This window comes from Prionailurus bengalensis, chromosome D2 (assembly GCF_016509475.1).
Source record: "Prionailurus bengalensis isolate Pbe53 chromosome D2, Fcat_Pben_1.1_paternal_pri, whole genome shotgun sequence".
Taxonomy (NCBI): domain Eukaryota; kingdom Metazoa; phylum Chordata; class Mammalia; order Carnivora; family Felidae; genus Prionailurus; species Prionailurus bengalensis.
This window is the reverse complement of record NC_057351.1, coordinates 17,878,800-17,896,006: the sequence shown is the minus strand read 5'-3', so window position 1 is coordinate 17,896,006 and position 17,207 is coordinate 17,878,800. Positions and strand designations below refer to the sequence as shown.

The 17,207-nt window shown below is 53.3% G+C and overlaps 1 protein-coding gene across 3 annotated transcripts in view; it reads left to right on the top strand.

Moving 5' to 3' along the window:
- GALNT2 (polypeptide N-acetylgalactosaminyltransferase 2) overlaps nt 1–17,207 on the top strand; it is a 193,161-nt gene that overhangs the window by 156,500 nt on the left and 19,454 nt on the right. For all 3 annotated transcript variants that reach the window (XR_006299761.1, XM_043596342.1, XM_043596341.1), the window contains exons 5-11: nt 280–347; nt 566–631; nt 4,144–4,265; nt 6,483–6,570; nt 10,177–10,264; nt 10,851–10,954; nt 15,397–15,523. Coding sequence is in view for 2 of the 3 variants with exons in the window: in XM_043596342.1 (XP_043452277.1) it covers nt 280–347; nt 566–631; nt 4,144–4,265; nt 6,483–6,570; nt 10,177–10,264; nt 10,851–10,954; nt 15,397–15,523 (663 nt within the window). In the remaining variant the exon portion in view is untranslated. The remainder of the gene's footprint in view (nt 1–279; nt 348–565; nt 632–4,143; nt 4,266–6,482; nt 6,571–10,176; nt 10,265–10,850; nt 10,955–15,396; nt 15,524–17,207) is intronic.

The window sequence follows — 17,207 nt, the reverse complement described above, 5'->3', positions numbered from 1 at the left end:
CCGGAGTCGGACGCTTAACCGACTGCGCCACCCAGGCGCCCCGAACGTTTATTTATTTTTGAGAGAGAGAGAGAGAGAGAGAGAGAGCACAAGCAGGGGAAGAGCAGAGAGAGAGGGAGACACAGAACCCGAAGCAGGCACCGGGCTCTGAGCTCCCAGCACAGAGCCCGACACGGGGCTCGAACTCACGAACCGTGAGATCATGACCTGAGCCGACGTCAGATGCTTCACCGACCGAGCCACCCAGGCGCCCCAACCTTTGTCTTTCTGTTTCCTCAGCGTGCTTAAGAAAAGCCCACCCCACCTCATAAAAGAGATCATCTTGGTGGATGACTACAGCAATGACCGTAAGTACCAAGACGGATTCCTGCCCCTTGCCTGGCCCTTCTCCTGGGGGCCGGCCTTCCTTAGTGCCCGAAAAGGTCAGAAATCTGGGCTGTGTAAAGAAACAGGTGCCTCTTTGATGCCCCCGGAGATCCGCCCACCGATGACTGGGAATCACAATACTTGAATACAGAGCCTTTGCAAACGAGGTTCCAAATTCTCTGCTTCTCTCTTTCCCTAGCTGAGGACGGGGCTCTCTTGGGGAAAATTGAGAAGGTGCGGGTTCTCAGAAATGATCGGCGAGAAGGTAAGACTCTTTTTCTTTTTCTTTTTTTTTTTTTAAACTCTTTTTCTTAATTCAATTACCAAGACGGTTGAATTCCGACTTTTCCTGAGCCCGAAATGTTTCAGCTAAAAGAACAATTAACTTTCTAGTCTTCGTGTGTGTGTGTGTGTGTGTGTGTCTCTCTCTCTCTCTCTCTCTCTCTCTCTCTCTCTACGGGAGCCTCTTGGGAGCCTCTCCCAGCAAAGCCGAGGGAGGACATTCAAAGCTTAATTGAAATTGTTTGTATACTAGGGCAGGAGTTCAAATTACATTTTTATTTATGTATTTAGAAAATTGGCGTCTCTCTTCCCTTTACAACCCAGGAAGTCTTATCAGTCCCTGGAGTACCAGAGTTTAGAAGGAAAACAAAGATTTAGCAATGAGAAGTTTGGTGACGCCAGGCTCCCGGCATCTGATAAAATAACGGATTCAAGTTTGACAGCCTGCTGAAGGTGAACCATCCCAAAAAGGGAGATGTTGCCGCAATTACATGCTTATTGGATTTTGCAAAGGCCAGCCGCAAAACCTGCGGTCAGTCTTGTCTGCCGGAACTGGGCTTATCGAGCCCACTTTATTGGCAGTTAGGAGAGAGACTCCAAAGGGTGGAGGTGGGGGGGGGCGGGGGTGGAGTATTACTTTGAAGCGTCCGGAAAGGAAGCTAAAACCACAACGCAATTAACATCCAGTGTATCGATGCTGTTTGAAGGGCTTGGTGGCTGGATTCTAGGCTCCTCCATGGTCCAGAGGAAGACGGCACAGCTTTAAAACATGCCATCTTAGTTATTTGAGGATGACTCCGCTGATCCTGGAGTGGTGATTGTATTCTCTGATCAGTGCATATGCTCTTCCTTCCGGTTCCCGTGTAGCCCGGTCAGAGCCAATCCGGGCAGCTTTTCTTAGCAGGAATTTCATCAGCGATAAAGTGATTGAGCCTATTAGGACAGTGCCATCAGCACCATGTTTTAACCAACCAAGATCATCGTTCCTCGGGTTCAAGATACGTAAACAGTGGCATCAGCCCTGCCCTTGGGAAGCTCTATTTGCTGGGCTCGCATCTATCTCCCAAGCTTAGAATAAGCCAAAACCTTGAGGTCAAACCGAAATCTTCATTACATGTGCCCCCAGACAAACTGCATGATAACTTTTTGAACTGAAACCCAAAGTGCCTGCTAGCACAAGGAGAAAAAAAAAAAAAAAAAAAAGAAAGAAAGAAAGAAAAAAAAAGAAGAAGAGGAAGAAAAGAAAGAAATCATTTTTCATGGTGGCATTTTATAACTAACAGATCACTTGCTGGCCTTGTCAGAGTTTAACCTTAGACATCAGTGCCTCTGAGTGCTTTAAGTTAGGATGTTCACTTGGGTGAGAACATGAGCTGATGCTTTGTTCTGGAAAGGGAGGGGGAGGGGCCGCTGTGGGAAGACAGAGTGTGGGAAGGAAACCTGTAAGCAAATGAAGCCGGTGGTAGTGAGTGAGAAAAAGCACACACAGGAATGTATGTGTGCGCTTGGGTGTCCGTGTGTGCGTGTATGTCTCCCATGTACTTGAACATCTATACAGGTGCTTCATAATGCTACTAGATGTCAGAGAAAATCAGTTGCGTGAAACATTATGGCAGCGAAGGAACGGCCTTCGGTTTGTTTAGCGGGGGTTTTAATGTGCCAGTGACTTCATCTGGCTGCTTATTAGAATCGGCTGGGGAGCCTCAAAGATGACCCAGCCCTTCTAACTTGGTGGGAGCCCTGTGCCAAACTGTGTGTCCCGTGGTGGTTACCGGCTGAAATCTCAGTTCTCTCTGCCTTCTGATTGTTTCTTTTCACGGACTCCGCGGGGTCTCCCTTGTGCCTGAAGTTCAGGAGTCAGCCGAGGATTTATGAGGAGGTTATCTCCAGATTTGGGACGAACGAACCTCCTTTCCGGGATCTCCATCTTTCAGTTTCTAGCCCCTCTCGAAACCCTGAACTCTGTGCTCTGACACCTCCAGCCAAAAAGGCTGTGTCGCAGCGGGTCGTGGCGTAACCTCGGGAGAAACACCACACACCCCTGGGCTTCACTCCCTGTGATTTTTCTCCTTTCAGGGATTGAATCCCCTCCAGTTTCTGCCTGCTTCTCACTGCTGTCTGGCCCTTTCCGATTCTTGCTTTTTCTCTTTTGGTCAGAGTTTATAACTCTTCTCTGAGCAAGAGCTTGTCTAATACAAGCTAAGACTCTCGACTTTGCAATTACCAGAATTAGAAGCCTTTATCTTTTTTCCCCCTCCCATAGCATGCAGATCTAGAAGAATCATTGAAAACCCATTTTGACTACTCTGTATAAAGGAACTTGAAAACGCTGTCCTCACGGGTCGTGAATAGTCACATCATCTTCATATACAGCTGTGCCCCCTCATCCACAGGAATACGTTCTAAGACCCCCCAGTGGACGCCTAAAACCACAGATAGTAAGGGACCCTGAATAAACTTTTTCCCTCTACGTGCGTATCTCCAGCAAGGTGTAAGTTATAAATTAGGCAGAGTAAGAGATAAACCATAATAACTAATAATAAAAGAGAACATTTATAACTGTACTGTATAAAAGTTACATGAGTGTGGTCTCTCTCTCTCAAAATATCTTATCGTTCCGTCCTCACCCTTCTTGTGATGATGTGAGGTGATAAAATGCCCCCATGATAAGATGAAGGGAGGGAGATGACACAGACTTGTGACATAACGTTAGGCTACTGCTGACCTTCTGATGATATGTCAGACGGAGGATCCCCTGGCTTCCGGACCTCAGTTGACCACAGGTACCTGAAATTGCGAAATGCACAACCACGGGTAATCATGACGGGGACACTGCGGAAAGCCCGGCGTGCACAGCAAAAGCCATTTACGACCGCGTCATCCAGTGACAGAGATACGACTTGTGATAAGACTTGGTGTGATAGTAAAGGATCCATATTATGAACAGACCATAGTACGTAAACTGTGGAAATTTGACCTGTCGTGGAACTAATTTTCTGTAAAAGCCGGTCAGCCGGGATTTGCCACCGATGTTCTTTGGCTGTGGTAGGTCTCGGACAGGCAAAGATATTTGCAGCACCCTTAGCCATTAAAATCGGTACCACCAGCGCCTGAAGGTGTCCGAGTAACACCTCCCTTGCCCCAGTTAAGGAGAAAACTGTTGCTGCGTTAGAAGAAGGTAGTCGGAAAAGTTCCACGTTTCAGTTGCTTGATAAAGGAGACTTCAGGTTCTTAAGGGCCTGACTCAGAGGGCAGTCGTTCTAAGAAAGTTGCCTTCCTCGTCCTCCGATGAACTTAGGAACGGAGATCCTGACAGAAGCCTGTCTCGGTAACCACGGGGCAGGATCGATCCTGCCCCCCAACTCTGTACTAGACTGTGCCCGGCAAGAGGGCCACAGAGCCGTGGGGGGCGGCGGGGGGATGTCAGTGCTGTATGTGCTGTTTTGTTGCCTTTCTCTCAGATACTCTGATGCGCTTTTGAAATCACTTCCGCAGGCCTGATGCGCTCACGGGTCCGGGGGGCCGATGCGGCCCAGGCCAAGGTCCTGACGTTCCTGGACAGCCACTGTGAATGCAACGAGCACTGGCTGGAGCCCCTCCTGGAGAGGGTGGCTGAGGTGAGGCCCGGGGCTCGTGCTGGGCTCCTCCCGCGTGCTGGAAGGTGGGGGGGGGGGGGGTTGAACGTGCCTCTGGCACAACCTCTCCAAGAGTATTCCGTTCACTGTAGGAATCTTATCACTGGAGAGAAAATCACTTTGATGAGTCAGAGGCGAGGAGCGGCGGAGGCTGGCGAGAGCCTGATCAGTTTCCCACGGTCCCTTTCCTCTTAGGAGGGTCTGCCTTCTCTCTGAGTTCAGGAGGGGCCGAGCGCTGAGGACAGCGCCCGGCGTCCAGCAAGTGCACTCGGAGCGGCTGATGCCATCGCTGCCTCCAGAGGGCCAGGAGGGCAGGCTGGCCACCTCCAGCCATGCTGCTCGCCGACGAACCCAGCCTGCCGGCTCGTGGCGGAACGGGGTGCCCGTGAGCACACAGTTGACCATTAGAGGCTGTCAGGGAGCCCCGGGGCGCAATTTGTGTACCTCTGTCGCTAGAAACGTCATCGCTGGTATTACCTTCGGCCTTTTGTCATTTCGCTTGCCTTCTGCTTGCTTTCCTGACTTTTCTTTTCTCCGTACTGAGAAAGGGTTTCTTTGGGGTGATAAAGCGAACCTAACGGAAGTACTGGAGAAATCGGAAACGAACAAGTGAGGCCTTTTACGAGTCACGCGTGACACGGGTGGCTGAGGGACACTGAATCATGAAATACTCAATAACCACAAGCTACCAGCGATGATGATGTTATGACGGTATTGATGATCTTGACTCCGTGTCCCAGTTATTAGTGATACTACGATATTCGGGACTGTTCACCGAACGCTAACTATGTGTTAGATAAATTACACATTGACCCCGTCTGCCCCACGAGGAACCTGGGGGTTAACGTGTTTAATAACACATCCAAAATTCATGCAGGAGACACAGCCAGGGTTGCAAAGCAGTTTCTGCTGCATCCCCTCTCACTGAGCCCTCTCACACCTATACACGCACCTAGCCGAGAGAAGAACCCTCTGGAATCCCGTCCTCTCCAGGCCCGTTCTCACACAACCAGACTCCTCCCTGGTCGCAGAGGACACGGCCACAGCCAAGATATTAGCGTGTGTGGAGACCACAGGCTTCTGCCATCAAACTGTCAGAATTCTTTCAAATACTCTCTCCTCAAGTAAGGACAGAAGGAGTGGAAAATTGCAACTCTCACCAATTCCAGTCCTATCAGAAGAGGTCAAGGGGCGCCTGGGGGGCTCAACCAGTTGAGCGTTTGACTCTGGATTTCGGCTCGGGTCGCGATCTCACGGTTTGTGGGTTCGAGCCCCTGTGTTGAGCTCTGCGCTGACAGTTCGGAGCCTGCTTAGGATTCTCTCTCTCTCCTTCTCGCTCTGCCCCTCTCTTGCTCACGCTCTCTCTCTCTCAAAATAAACTTAAAAAAAAAAAAAAAGAAGTCAAAACAAAAGAAGTGGACTGAGAAGGAGAGCAAATTATGCTATTTGGTGCCCATCCCCAGGTCCGGACCGAGCCCGGCAAGGGAAGACTTGATTCTCCCAGGCACGGGGTTTTGTGTCCCGTAAACTCGCTCCTGGGTGATGTCAGAACTTTATACTGTTCTTTTACGTGTTCCTCTGATGTATTAGGCTCTTAGCTCTGCTGATGCTGTTACCAATTTGTTTTTCGAAGTCTTTCCTCTGGTTAACACGGGTTCTGTAAATGGCTGGAGGACAGCACTTCCTCTTCCGTTAACTAGCCGCGTGGGGCAGCGCCTCTCCCCAGCATCAAGCATCTCGTTTGAAAGAGGGCAGGAAGGTTAAAAGGCCTTATGTTCACAAACTCTTACCAGAATAATAACCGCGGCATAAAGAAATGCCTCCGTCTAAGGGAAAAAATGTTCTTGTTTGATAGAAATCACAGGTAAGACCTGCGTAGAGTCTGGAATTCTCTAGCCGAGTTGGCACGCCTGAGGCACCCCGTGCCCACGGCTGCCTCCTCTCAGGGAGTGATTCTCTCTCCCCGCTCACCCTCGACCTTGCTCGGCACAGAATAGGGCCCGTCCACGGGACGGCTGAGGGCAGGGCGTGCGCGTTGGATGGGGGGGCCCCAAGGTCCCCTGGAGCACAGCGTGGTTAGCGATGGCAGGCGGTGGGTTTCACTGAAACTGTCTGCCACGAATGCCTGCCTTTTGTGGGGTGGGATCCTTTGTTTTGTTTGTGATGCCTACTCCTGTCTTTTGTTCATTTGTGTTTCAGGACAGGACTCGGGTCGTGTCCCCCATCATCGATGTCATCAATATGGACAACTTTCAGTACGTGGGGGCATCCGCTGACCTGAAAGGCGGTAAGCGCGGCTCCTGGTCCCCCCCCCCCCCCCCGCCTCGCTCTTGCTGTCTGTGTGGTGTCTGATCGCCGCTCCTTCTCAGCGTCACGAGTGACAGTGACAGCAGCTTTCACGCTGCCGGTGCACGCACCGCGAGCAAAGGGTGTCTTTGTGCTCGACAAGTGGGATCTCCTAAAGAGAGCGAAAAATAGCCTTATTTCCCTTAGAGGACTTCCTGTGTTTCCTGTTCTTCTCTTATCTCGCTGGCCTTCTGTGGCTGTTATGACACGTGTGGCTCAGTACACACGACTGGTGTCATTTTTAATCGGAAGATTAAGCCTTCCCAGGTCGGAGTCTGGGATGAGGATCCGCCAGAGCCGACAGGCCGTGTGCGGTGAGCGTCAGAGCTCAGTATCGGGCCTGGCTTTGCCTCCCCTGTGACGCCAGCTCCTCTGACAGCGACAGCCTGCCTCCCCCTGGTGGCAGAGCCATCCAGGTCACCTGCCCTGCCGCCCGGGTCACCTGGGTCATCCCCAATTCCCGCTGACCACCCAAGCCCACTCATCACCAAGTCCTGCTGATTTTACCCCTTTGCGTGGCTTGGTTGCAGGTCCCCCCCTACACAACCCCCCCCCCCCCCCCAGCCGACCATTCACATCCTGCTTCACTTTCGGGTCACCTCGAGTGTAAGTGGCCACACCAGCTTCCTGTTGATCCTCGTAGCCTCTGGATGTGTTCTGTCACACCCAGCCCCCTTGGGGCCCCGTTGGTGACTTTTCTCGTGCTCTTCACGTTCCCAGAAATTATCACAGGCCCCAGAGAACCCCTGTGTGACTATACCGTGCTGGCTGCATGTATCAGCATTTGCTGGGTTAGAAATTCAAGCCGAGAACTTGTTAAAACATGAGGCGATGCAAATATACATCCAGTTGTCCATCAGAGTGCTGATCTCGTACGTCCTACAGCTTCTGGAAAGCTCCATCATGGGCTTTTGAAAGAGTGAGCCTGAAAGAGGCACTTACATAAGGTCTCATGTAAATATAAACGCGGTTTTGACATGGCAGACCCCCAGAAGGGTCTGTGGACCCCCGCGGGCTCCTGGGCCTTGCCTGGGGACCCGCCGGTCTCATGCAGGGCTCCATGGTGCTGATGGCAGCGTAGGGATCACACTGGCCCCTCGAAGGGACTTGTCATGTGACACGCGGCTCTTACTAGTGTCCTTCTGTCCCTGGGACTGTGGGGTGGGGGTGGGGCAGGGGGTGGCTGGTGACACAGGGCTCTGCCACCGCCCGGTCATAAACGCTCTGTGCTCTGAACCTCGGCCGGTTGGCGGTCACGCCTCTCAGAGCCCGGCTGAGAGCCAGGAGGTCAGCTGAGACCGCTCAAAGCAGCTGAAAGAGACGTCAGAGCCTGTGCCTTCTGCCTGTGTAATGTCTTCGCTCTTGACCCTTCCCACCTACGGTCCACGAAGTCTTTTCTACCTGCCCAGCGGCACCCCAGTTGCTCTGTGTGAACCTAGGGGTCGCTTTGCCAGTCTTCCAACACCTTGGGTGGATGCCAGGAGGACGGACTGTTGCAGACAGACACGGGAGCCACTGATGGCCTGCCACGGAGAAAAGAAGACTGTGAAACTCTCAAACCGGGCGCAGCCTCAGGAAACAGAATGCCGGGGCGGTCCGGGCAACTCCGGCTCTTGGCCCCACCTGCCAGCTGACCTCTGCTCCTCCGCATGCCCGTCTGAGAAGCGGGGTGCTAGTGTCGTGGGCAGCGAAGGGATGAGCCTCGCCGGCACGAGGTCCGTGATGTGGCCAGGCAGGTCCCCCGTCCCGAGCCATCGGCAGCGGGGCCGTCGCCGTGGGAGGGCTCTACGCGCATCAGGAGACACGGAGTTCAAAAACGATTCTCCGCAAACGGCGAGACGGTTTGGCCGCTTTAAAGGGGACAGATCCTTAGTTACCAAGAAAGCGCCGGTCTTCAGAATGTCTTCGTCCCCGAGGACTTGCAAGAGCTGAGATTTGATGGGCTCTCTTGCTCCCAGAGCAGCTTCCTGTGTGAGAGCCAGTGCAGGGACCCAGATGCTCTGCAGGGCAGGGCTCAGGCCTCCTGCCGGGGTCGGAAGAAGAAGAGGCAGCAGGTTTACTCCAGGAGCCCTTTAGGGGGGAAAAAAATCAAGGACGGCACTTTTAGCACGTTCTCAAAACCTAACATAGTTTGTCTGTTTGGACCAAATTAATAAAATAAGAATGAACATTCGCAAGCAGGTGTTAAAGTCACCTGGCCCGCTGGGGCCCCTGCGTTGTCTGCTGATCACACAGGCAGGACGTTTGTCGTTTCCCTGGTTGAGGCAGGCCTCGGGGAGCGCTGGGCTCTTCGGGAAAGCCAGTGTGGGGCCTGCCTCAGTTTCCTCCCTGGGCTCCCGTCTCTGCCCCCTGGCCCCCCCAGCCACTCGCCTCTTCTTTGCTAGACTGTGGCACTCGGCGGTACCAGCAGGGGGGGCCTTTGTGGTCCCATGCCTCTGGAGGGGCCATCTGGCGTGCCGTGCTAGCCCAGGAGACCCCCGGCTCACGCCTCCCACCCTGCCCTGTTCAGGCTACAGACGTGGGGGCTGGCAGGACAGCCAGACCTTGACCTCAGAGCACCCCGAAGAGAGATCCGAACCTAGGCCTTGCACGGTCCCTGCCGGCCCAGGCCCCATGGCACAGAGCTGAAGGACAGATGGCCCTGGAGTCATTAGGTTCAGCTGCCAGACCCTTGGAAACGCAGTATCGTGAGCCCCCTGTCACCAAGAAGTGGTCTCCTCGTGCATCTCTGGAGCATCAGCGGGTGGGGTGTGCGGGCACCCACGGCTCGGTGCGGGGTGCCTTCTGAGTAAGGGCGAGACACGGCAATACAAACATCAGAAACCACGGGCAGGTACCGGGCCTGCGCTCGGCTGTCCCAAGCAGCCTGTGGCTTCTAGAAGTGACGTGGGACGGCGGCCGTTATTTCTCAGAAATTGCAGCTTGCTGCCCACTGCGCTGGCGGCCAAAGGAAGTATTTGGCTCATTTTCGCCAAAAAGTGGTCCCTCTGCCCCCACCCCCACCCCAATACGGTTTGGTTGCAGCCAGGAGACGCTGAGAGGATCCCAGGTGGCAGGCCCAGGGACCCTGTCATCTTGTCCCCTCCCCTGGGTTCTTCTTTTGCCCCAGGACAGTGTTGGAGGCCCGGTGGCAGATTTGACTTTGTCCCTCTTTTTTCTCTCGCCTCCCTACAGCCCTCGGGTGTGCAGGGTGTCTCCACACGGACCCCCCTTCTCTCCCTGGGTCCGTTACCCTCAGGCATTTTCATCCTAGGAAAGCCTGACCCGCGTTTTCTGTTCAGAGGGAGCCTCTCCAGCATGCGCCTTCCCTGCCGGTCTCCCGCCCAGGTGCCCCGGGCGCCCTCTCCCTCCTGCTGCGGCCTTCGTGGTCACGCTCTTTTCTTGTTTTTTTTTGTTTTGTTTTGTTTTGTTTTTGCTGTGTGTGGTTTCACTGAGTCCAGTCCAAACATCAAATACAAATACGTCTAAGCCGTGAGGGACGGAGGGGCAGGAGCACAGTTCGTTCTTATCGGCGCCTTGTGTTTTGTGTCTTCTCTGTGGCCGGCAGGTTTTGACTGGAACTTGGTATTCAAATGGGATTACATGACGCCCGAGCAGAGAAGATCCCGCCAGGGGAACCCGGTCGCCCCCATAAAGTAAGTGCCGGGCATCCTTTGGGGTGCCCCTCACAGGTGAGACCCCAGGCCCCGTGTTTTCTAGACACTCAGTTAAGCTCTTCCTCTTCCTGCCGGCACTTGACATTGAGTTCTCAGGGCATCTACTGGGAAGGAAGTAGGGGCTCAGTTAACTGCCTCTCAGGCTGACCAGGAGACACAGCTGGTGAGGAACCAGCTCCAGGATAAGGGCAGCTGATATTACTGGGTCGCTTGCAGAATCTCCTGAGAGCTTATACGTATCGTTCTTTGTAATCTTCTAAGGAAACGGAGGCACGGAAAGGCCACCTGTCAGTGAGTGCCCCCGGCTTCAGTGGTCACTCTCTCGTAGGGGACCGGGTCCGGCCCCTTGCGCTGTGGGAGCGTCTGAGCAGGGCAGGTGGGAAGCATTTGAAGTCAGCAGCGGAAAAAACCACGACAGCATCCTGAGCCCCGACTGGGGAACGGTGGCTGTGGCTTCGTTTTTAAGCTCACCTTATAGACCTGACCTTGGCGGTAGAATGCAGGAGCGCTGTCCTTGACCTTTGACCTCTCCCTCTCTTCCCTTCCACCCTCTCTGCCTTTTCAGAACCCCTATGATTGCTGGAGGGCTGTTCGTGATGGACAAGCTCTATTTTGAAGAGCTGGGGAAGTACGACATGATGATGGACGTGTGGGGAGGAGAGAACCTGGGTACGTGTGAGCCTGCGTCTTGGCTCTCCGAGCCTGGTGAAGCCGTGGCCTTCCGCCCAGCAAGGGCGCCCGACTGAAAAGCGGAAGCTTGGAAGAGGCTGTTAGGCAAGAGCTTGTGGTATACAGGCGGCCAGTTGGCAACCAGCTATAAAGACGTTAGTCACCGTTCATCAGACCCCGTCCGTCCCCGAATAAGTATCGATAACCTACCTTTCTCTCTTCAGGGTGTCTTGGGTTGGGCGTTAAAATCCGTCGCCCTAAGTTAGAATGAGGGATGCTAGAAGGCAGACACTGTCTTTGAAGGAAAATGCAAACTTTTCAATGTCGTGTGGACCCAAGGGTTTGGAAAGCGAGCTTAACAAACACGGGGAAGCACTTCAGGCTGTAGGATTTGCTTTCAGCCGTGTAGAGTGGAAAGTGAGTCCGGGCCAGCCTCGTGGGGTTGACCGTAGTCCCGGAAATCAGACGGCGTGAAGAGGCCTTGGCATTTAATCCCTCCTTGACTACTTTGTGAACGGTTCTCATTTAGTTTGATTTTTTTGTTTGTTTGTTTTTACTAACCGTGCTAATCGTTTTCCCTCAGGTTTAGTGAAATTTTATTTTATTTTTTAACGTTTATTTTGGAGAGACAGAGAGGACAGAGTTTGAGCAGGGGAGGGGCAGAGAGAGAGGGAGACACAGAATCCGAGGCAGGCTCCGGGCTCCGAGCCGTCAGCACAGAGCCCGAAGCGGGGCTCGAACTCACAAACCGCGAGATCATGACCTGAGCCGAAGTCGGACGCTGAACCGACTGAGCCACCCCGGCGCCCAATTCTATACAATGAAATTTTATAGACTTTGGTCTGGGTTAGTACCTGCACCATACTTACTGAATTCAGATGAAAAGATTTCTTGTTTTGTTTGATTTTTGCTCGGTTGGTTTTGTTTTTTGTCGTTGTCGTCGTCGTTTTTTGCTGGGGGTCCTGAACTGATTGTCCTCAGCTATTGACGCTGTTCGGTACCATCCGCCCTTGGGTGGGCAAACCCTGGGAGAAAGCAGGGCAGGGACAAAGGAGAGGACAAATGATGTCACCGTCAGTTTTAGGAGTTTTTGCCCGTAACAGAAACTTTGACATTTTTTGTTGGTTTAGAAGAAAAAAGCTCGCCGCGCCTGTTTTATTTCTCTGACTTTATGATGTTAAAGTTAGTGATAGCGTCTCCTCTGTGGAGATTTGTCTGCCTCGGTTTGATGTTGAAAGCTTCTTTGGGCTCAGTAACAACACTGGGACAAAGGACCATGAGTCAAACTCCTTTTGGTTGTTTTTTTAATGACACGGTGACAGGTAGGGAGGACTTGTATGAAAGTCGTTTGAGCACGAAAGGCTTCAGAAGAATGATTAACCTTCTGAAGAGAATTCCGCGTCACCCTCGGTCCCCAGACATCTCCTGATGGGCTTCGTGGAAATCTGGCCAGCCGGGACCACCCAGTAGGACAGGGCATCACTTGGGTGACCGTGGTTTTCAAAAGGTGTGCTGTTGGCTGAAAGCATGGATTAGGCCGATGATGTGGCAGCCAGCCTTTGTGTCACAGAAGAGTGTCGATATAAATACCAAAGGGGACATTTCACCAGAGACCTGAGGGAGGGGAAGCCGTTTTCTTAAATGCCCTGGAGTTTTTGTTGGTTTGGTTTTTGTATTTATGTAGCTGTGCCATGTGTGAAGTCCCGCAGAAGGGCTCGAGGGGCCTCGGTGGGGGTGGGGCCGGACAGGGAGGAAGGGGCTGGAACAGTCCCTGCGTGGGTGCCGTCTGGCATCGTCCCTTCCCTTGCCCGGCTCCGTAAAGGCGCTCTCGAGGAGTCTCCCACTGGCTCTGGAGGGTGAACAGGCGTAGGGCTTCAGCAAGAGAAGTCCCCAATCTGAGTCTGTTTGACACCTCTCTGACTTCTTTTCTGAGCGCCGGGTGGGTGTGGACGTGTGTCGGGAGAGGTGGGGTGCTCCGAGTGACACCCAAGGCCACCTCGAGGTGCACCCCCCCCGCCAAAACCACTGCACCTTCCGCTTTTCCTAGCTGGCAACGTAAGTCTAACGTAAGCAATGAAAAAGAAAGACGGAGAACCTGGTCCCCGGCCCCCGTGAGACGTAGGCGTTAGGCTCCTTGGACACGTGATTTGTCCTCTGTGCCGTGTCCCCACAGCATTAGCCAGATGCTGACTGCTTCCGGTGCATCATCTCATTTTGTGCTTGCTTTCTTTTTTTTTCGGTTGAGGTGTAGTTAGGCACGGCGCCACGGTTTCATTAGTTTCGGGTGCGCAACCTAGAGATTTTCGCCAGCGCTGTGCGTCTCGTCTCATGCTTTCTTGAAGGACCAAGGTCCTGCCCGAGACCTCACGGCCGGTTGTGAGCAGAGCCGAGAAGCAAACAAGTGGCCTGATCCAAAAGCCACCAAGTTATCCTGCGTAATCGTTCCCAAGTTGTAGCGTCCCCGAGTTCAAGTGCAATCAGAGTTGAACGTAATCGTACTTCTGTGTGGCCAGGGCTCTGAACGGATCCCTTCCTGGCTTAACACGCGCCCTCCACGGAAGCCACGGGGCCTTCCTAGCCCCCAGATGGAATGTTCCAGTTAGGCAAGCGTATATTTAAATTTTTATTCTCCTGAAACGCAGAGAACTTCTTATTCAAAGCTTTGTTGGACACGGAGAAAGTCAGAAACCCGTCACGGCAGAGACTTGGGTCGGTCATGACCCTGCATTTTTCAAGGCTGCAAGGGAATTGGTTATGAGAGGCCCACGGCAGCTGCATGGATCACTCCTCTCGAGCCAATGAGGGATTTCCTGCTTGAGTTTGCTAGATCCAGTCCTAGGAACTCCCATCATGCCCGAGGGGGTGTTACGTGCCTTCAGCGGTGCGGTCTGGGCGCCTGCTGCCACAGACAGGGCTCTGCCTGGAGGATTTATCCAGCAGCTCGCTTGTGGTGTGCCCTAATCCCACCTTCTTTCTGACCCTTCTATGCTTCCAGCAGTGACTGCTAATTCTGTGCATTCTATCTCGCTTCCTCACCGTGTTCTTACGGGTGTGAAATGATGTCGAGGAAGTGCCCTTTGTATACAAACCATGAAGACTGTTGCGGCCACTGAGATGGTTGGTGAGGAGGACAGGTGCCTGGTCAGAGGGTGCCAGGCTGTTCCAGAAGCCAGCCACGCGCCGAGCTTTTCCCCAGTACAGACGCTCAGGGCAGTGTGTATGTTGAAGTTGGCCTGAGCATCTCATTACTCCTGTAGGTAGATTCTGTGTCGAAGCAGGTGAACCATTGGTTACTGACCAATGAAGTCCATGGCCAGCTCTTGAGGGTTCTGTGTTACTCGGGCATCTTTGGTCATTACCACAGTCCAAAGGCACCTGTGAACTTTCCAGGTGACTTGCAGTCTGCTAATAATGCACAGTTCTGGATAAGCGTAAATTTTGGAATTTAAGGGGAAGAGAGAAAGTCCAGCTGCTTACTCGTGGTCAGTGCCCTGAAAATAAGTTGTCGAGGAAGTTGGCCTATACGGTGGCCGGTTACATCTGACATCGAAGGTCCATTGTGGGTGTTTCATGCTTTTTAATTCATGGATGTTATACACCTTCCTGGTGCCTTTTCTAAGGGTGTCGATACAAAGCAAGTGCGAATGTAATAGCCCCTGATCACGAACCCGCTGGTGAAGAATTCAGGGCAAGCATTTCATCAGTTAATACCTGTGATGCTGCACGGATACGCGAGGTCTTGTGCCTAGAGTCCCTCCATGTTCAGAATAGACCAGAGAATCGCACTTGTCTGCAGGTGTCTCGTCTGAATCTGAAAAACGTTTCTGCATGCTCTTTTGTTGGTTTTTTGTTTTGTTTTGTTTTTTTAATTTGGAACCGAATTCTTGAATGCAAACATGGGATTTGGTAGCACAGATCTAGCTGACTCCATAATTTGGATCTGTGCTCAAATCTAAGCTAGTAAATGTCCCAGGGTAGGGAGTTTGTTTGACATTCTTCTTTTTGTCTACACCACTTCCCATTTCTGCAAAAAAACACCGCTGTGGAGACACCCTCTTGGTGAACCGCAGTACGAACTTTCGTTCCATCTTTTTTTTTTTCTCTTCAACTTTATTGAGGCGCCGTTGACGATTTAACGTTGTGTATATTTAAGACACGCAACTTGTATTCGCTACAGTCAGGCTGATCTGCCTGCACATACTTTCTTGATTGTGCTATGGAGCCAGGAGATACTGGGTGTGTCCAATGTCCCCACCGTAGAATGTTCAGGACCAGGTTCTGGAAGGAGGCAGGCTCCCTGCTCACATCTCCTTCAGGAGACGAGGGCACGAGAGCCCTTTGATGGGATACTGGCGGGTGGATGTCTGTACCCTGTCTGGGGTGGCTGCTGCTCAGAACAGTCCAGGGCTCCGTCAGTCACCCTGTCTCATTCATCGCCTCAGAGATCTCGTTCCGCGTGTGGCAGTGCGGCGGCAGCCTGGAGATCGTCCCCTGCAGCCGCGTGGGACACGTGTTCCGGAAGCAGCACCCCTACACCTTCCCGGGTGGCAGCGGCACCGTCTTCGCCCGGTGAGTGGCTATGAGGGGCTGAGCGGGGACAGGAACACCGGTGGCCACCACCACCCAGACGGGACTTAACCTCGGGCTGTATGGAAGCAGGTGTCCTTCCCTGGGGTGCCACTCAGCAAGGACGGGCACCGACTGTGCCCACAGCAGCATGGGTGCCACTCACTCTGCTGAGTGACAAGTGGCATGGTGTTTAATCCCGTTTCTAGGACGGTGTCAGAAGGACACAGCTACGGTGACAGGGAGCAGACAGGGGTGGGGCGGAGGCGTGAGTACAGAGGGGCAGCCTGAGGGGTATCCGGGGTGACCGTGCCTCCCTGCATCCTGATGTGGTAGTAATGACACCAGTCTGTACACGTGTGAAAGCTCAGACAACTGGACACCCCCCCCCGCCCCCGCCGGCAGAATGTGTGAGAAAACGTTATTGTGAACAAGAGGAACTTGATATGTTACCACTCAGGGCACCGTATGTGAACAACACGAAAGTCAGGCCGTGCTAAATTCACGCCAAAAAGACGCGGCGTACGGAAATGGTTTATGGTAGATAACATATCTTCGCAAACGTGAAGATACCAGATCAAGAGTTTTCTGAAGAAGACAGGCCAGTTACCCATCGTGGGCCTACGGGTGTCTTCTGGGGAATTCTTCCAGATGCTAAAGATAAAACGGCACGCAGGCCCGTGGCCAGCCTGCCCCCAGGGAGCTGGGAGCGGTCAGCCCCACATCTGAATAGCTAAGTAAGACGGCAGCCACTGATAAATGCTGCCAGAAGGATCAGAGAAGGATCACCGGTGGTCACATGGTTGAGCGGGAGCGGACTGGACACGGAGGGACCCTCTGCGCCCTCGTTTCAGACCCAGAGGTGGGAGGGAGGGGCTCTGGGCTCCTGGGGGGCAGCGCTCCCTGCAGGACGAGCAGGTCCTCGGCGCTGAGATCGGTGTCTGCCAGCAGGTGGGCCCGGAGCCTAGGGAATAAGGGGACGGTAGACAGGGTGGGAGAGCTCGACCAGCCCCAGCCAAGCACCCTGTAGGTGGGGGGAAACTCGGGATGGTGTTTGGGTGCCAGTGGGGGGGAGTTACCGTAGGCACCTGACTCTTGAGCAGGTATCTGACTTCTCTGTTTTAAGCTTTAGCGAGGTGTTCATGGCCTCTGGGCAGAGGGTGGCGAGGAGGTGACCTCAGGAGGAACCGATGGCAGGGGCGGGGGCCCAGGCAGAGAGAAGGTGGCGCGGACGGGGCTGTGGCCGTGACAGCGGAGCGCCGACAGGCAGCGATTACGGTGGCCTGGTTGTGGCCGGAGACCGGCAGCTGGGAATTATGAGCGAGCCCCAGGCCTGCGGTCAGCTTTGCCAACCCGGTGCCCCCACCGAACCCGGAGAGCTGGAGAGAGAGCAGAAGTGAGCCCGGGAGAACAAACAGCCTCTCTCTGGTCCACTGTTTTACAGCTTAGATTCCAAGTGCAGGTTGCACACCACACATGTTATTATTACCCGGAAGTGAAAATTATTTCAGCAGAAGTGAAAATGTCAGCACGGAGGGTCTGAGTTCTGGGAGCCTCCAGCGAGGCCAAGTATCAAATAAAACTTCCGGCCAAATTACCCTCTTTGAACAGTACGTCCTTTCCCGAATGCCGTCTGACGTCATTTCTGCTCTTTACCAGAAACGGAAGTATTTCTTCTACAGCGAGC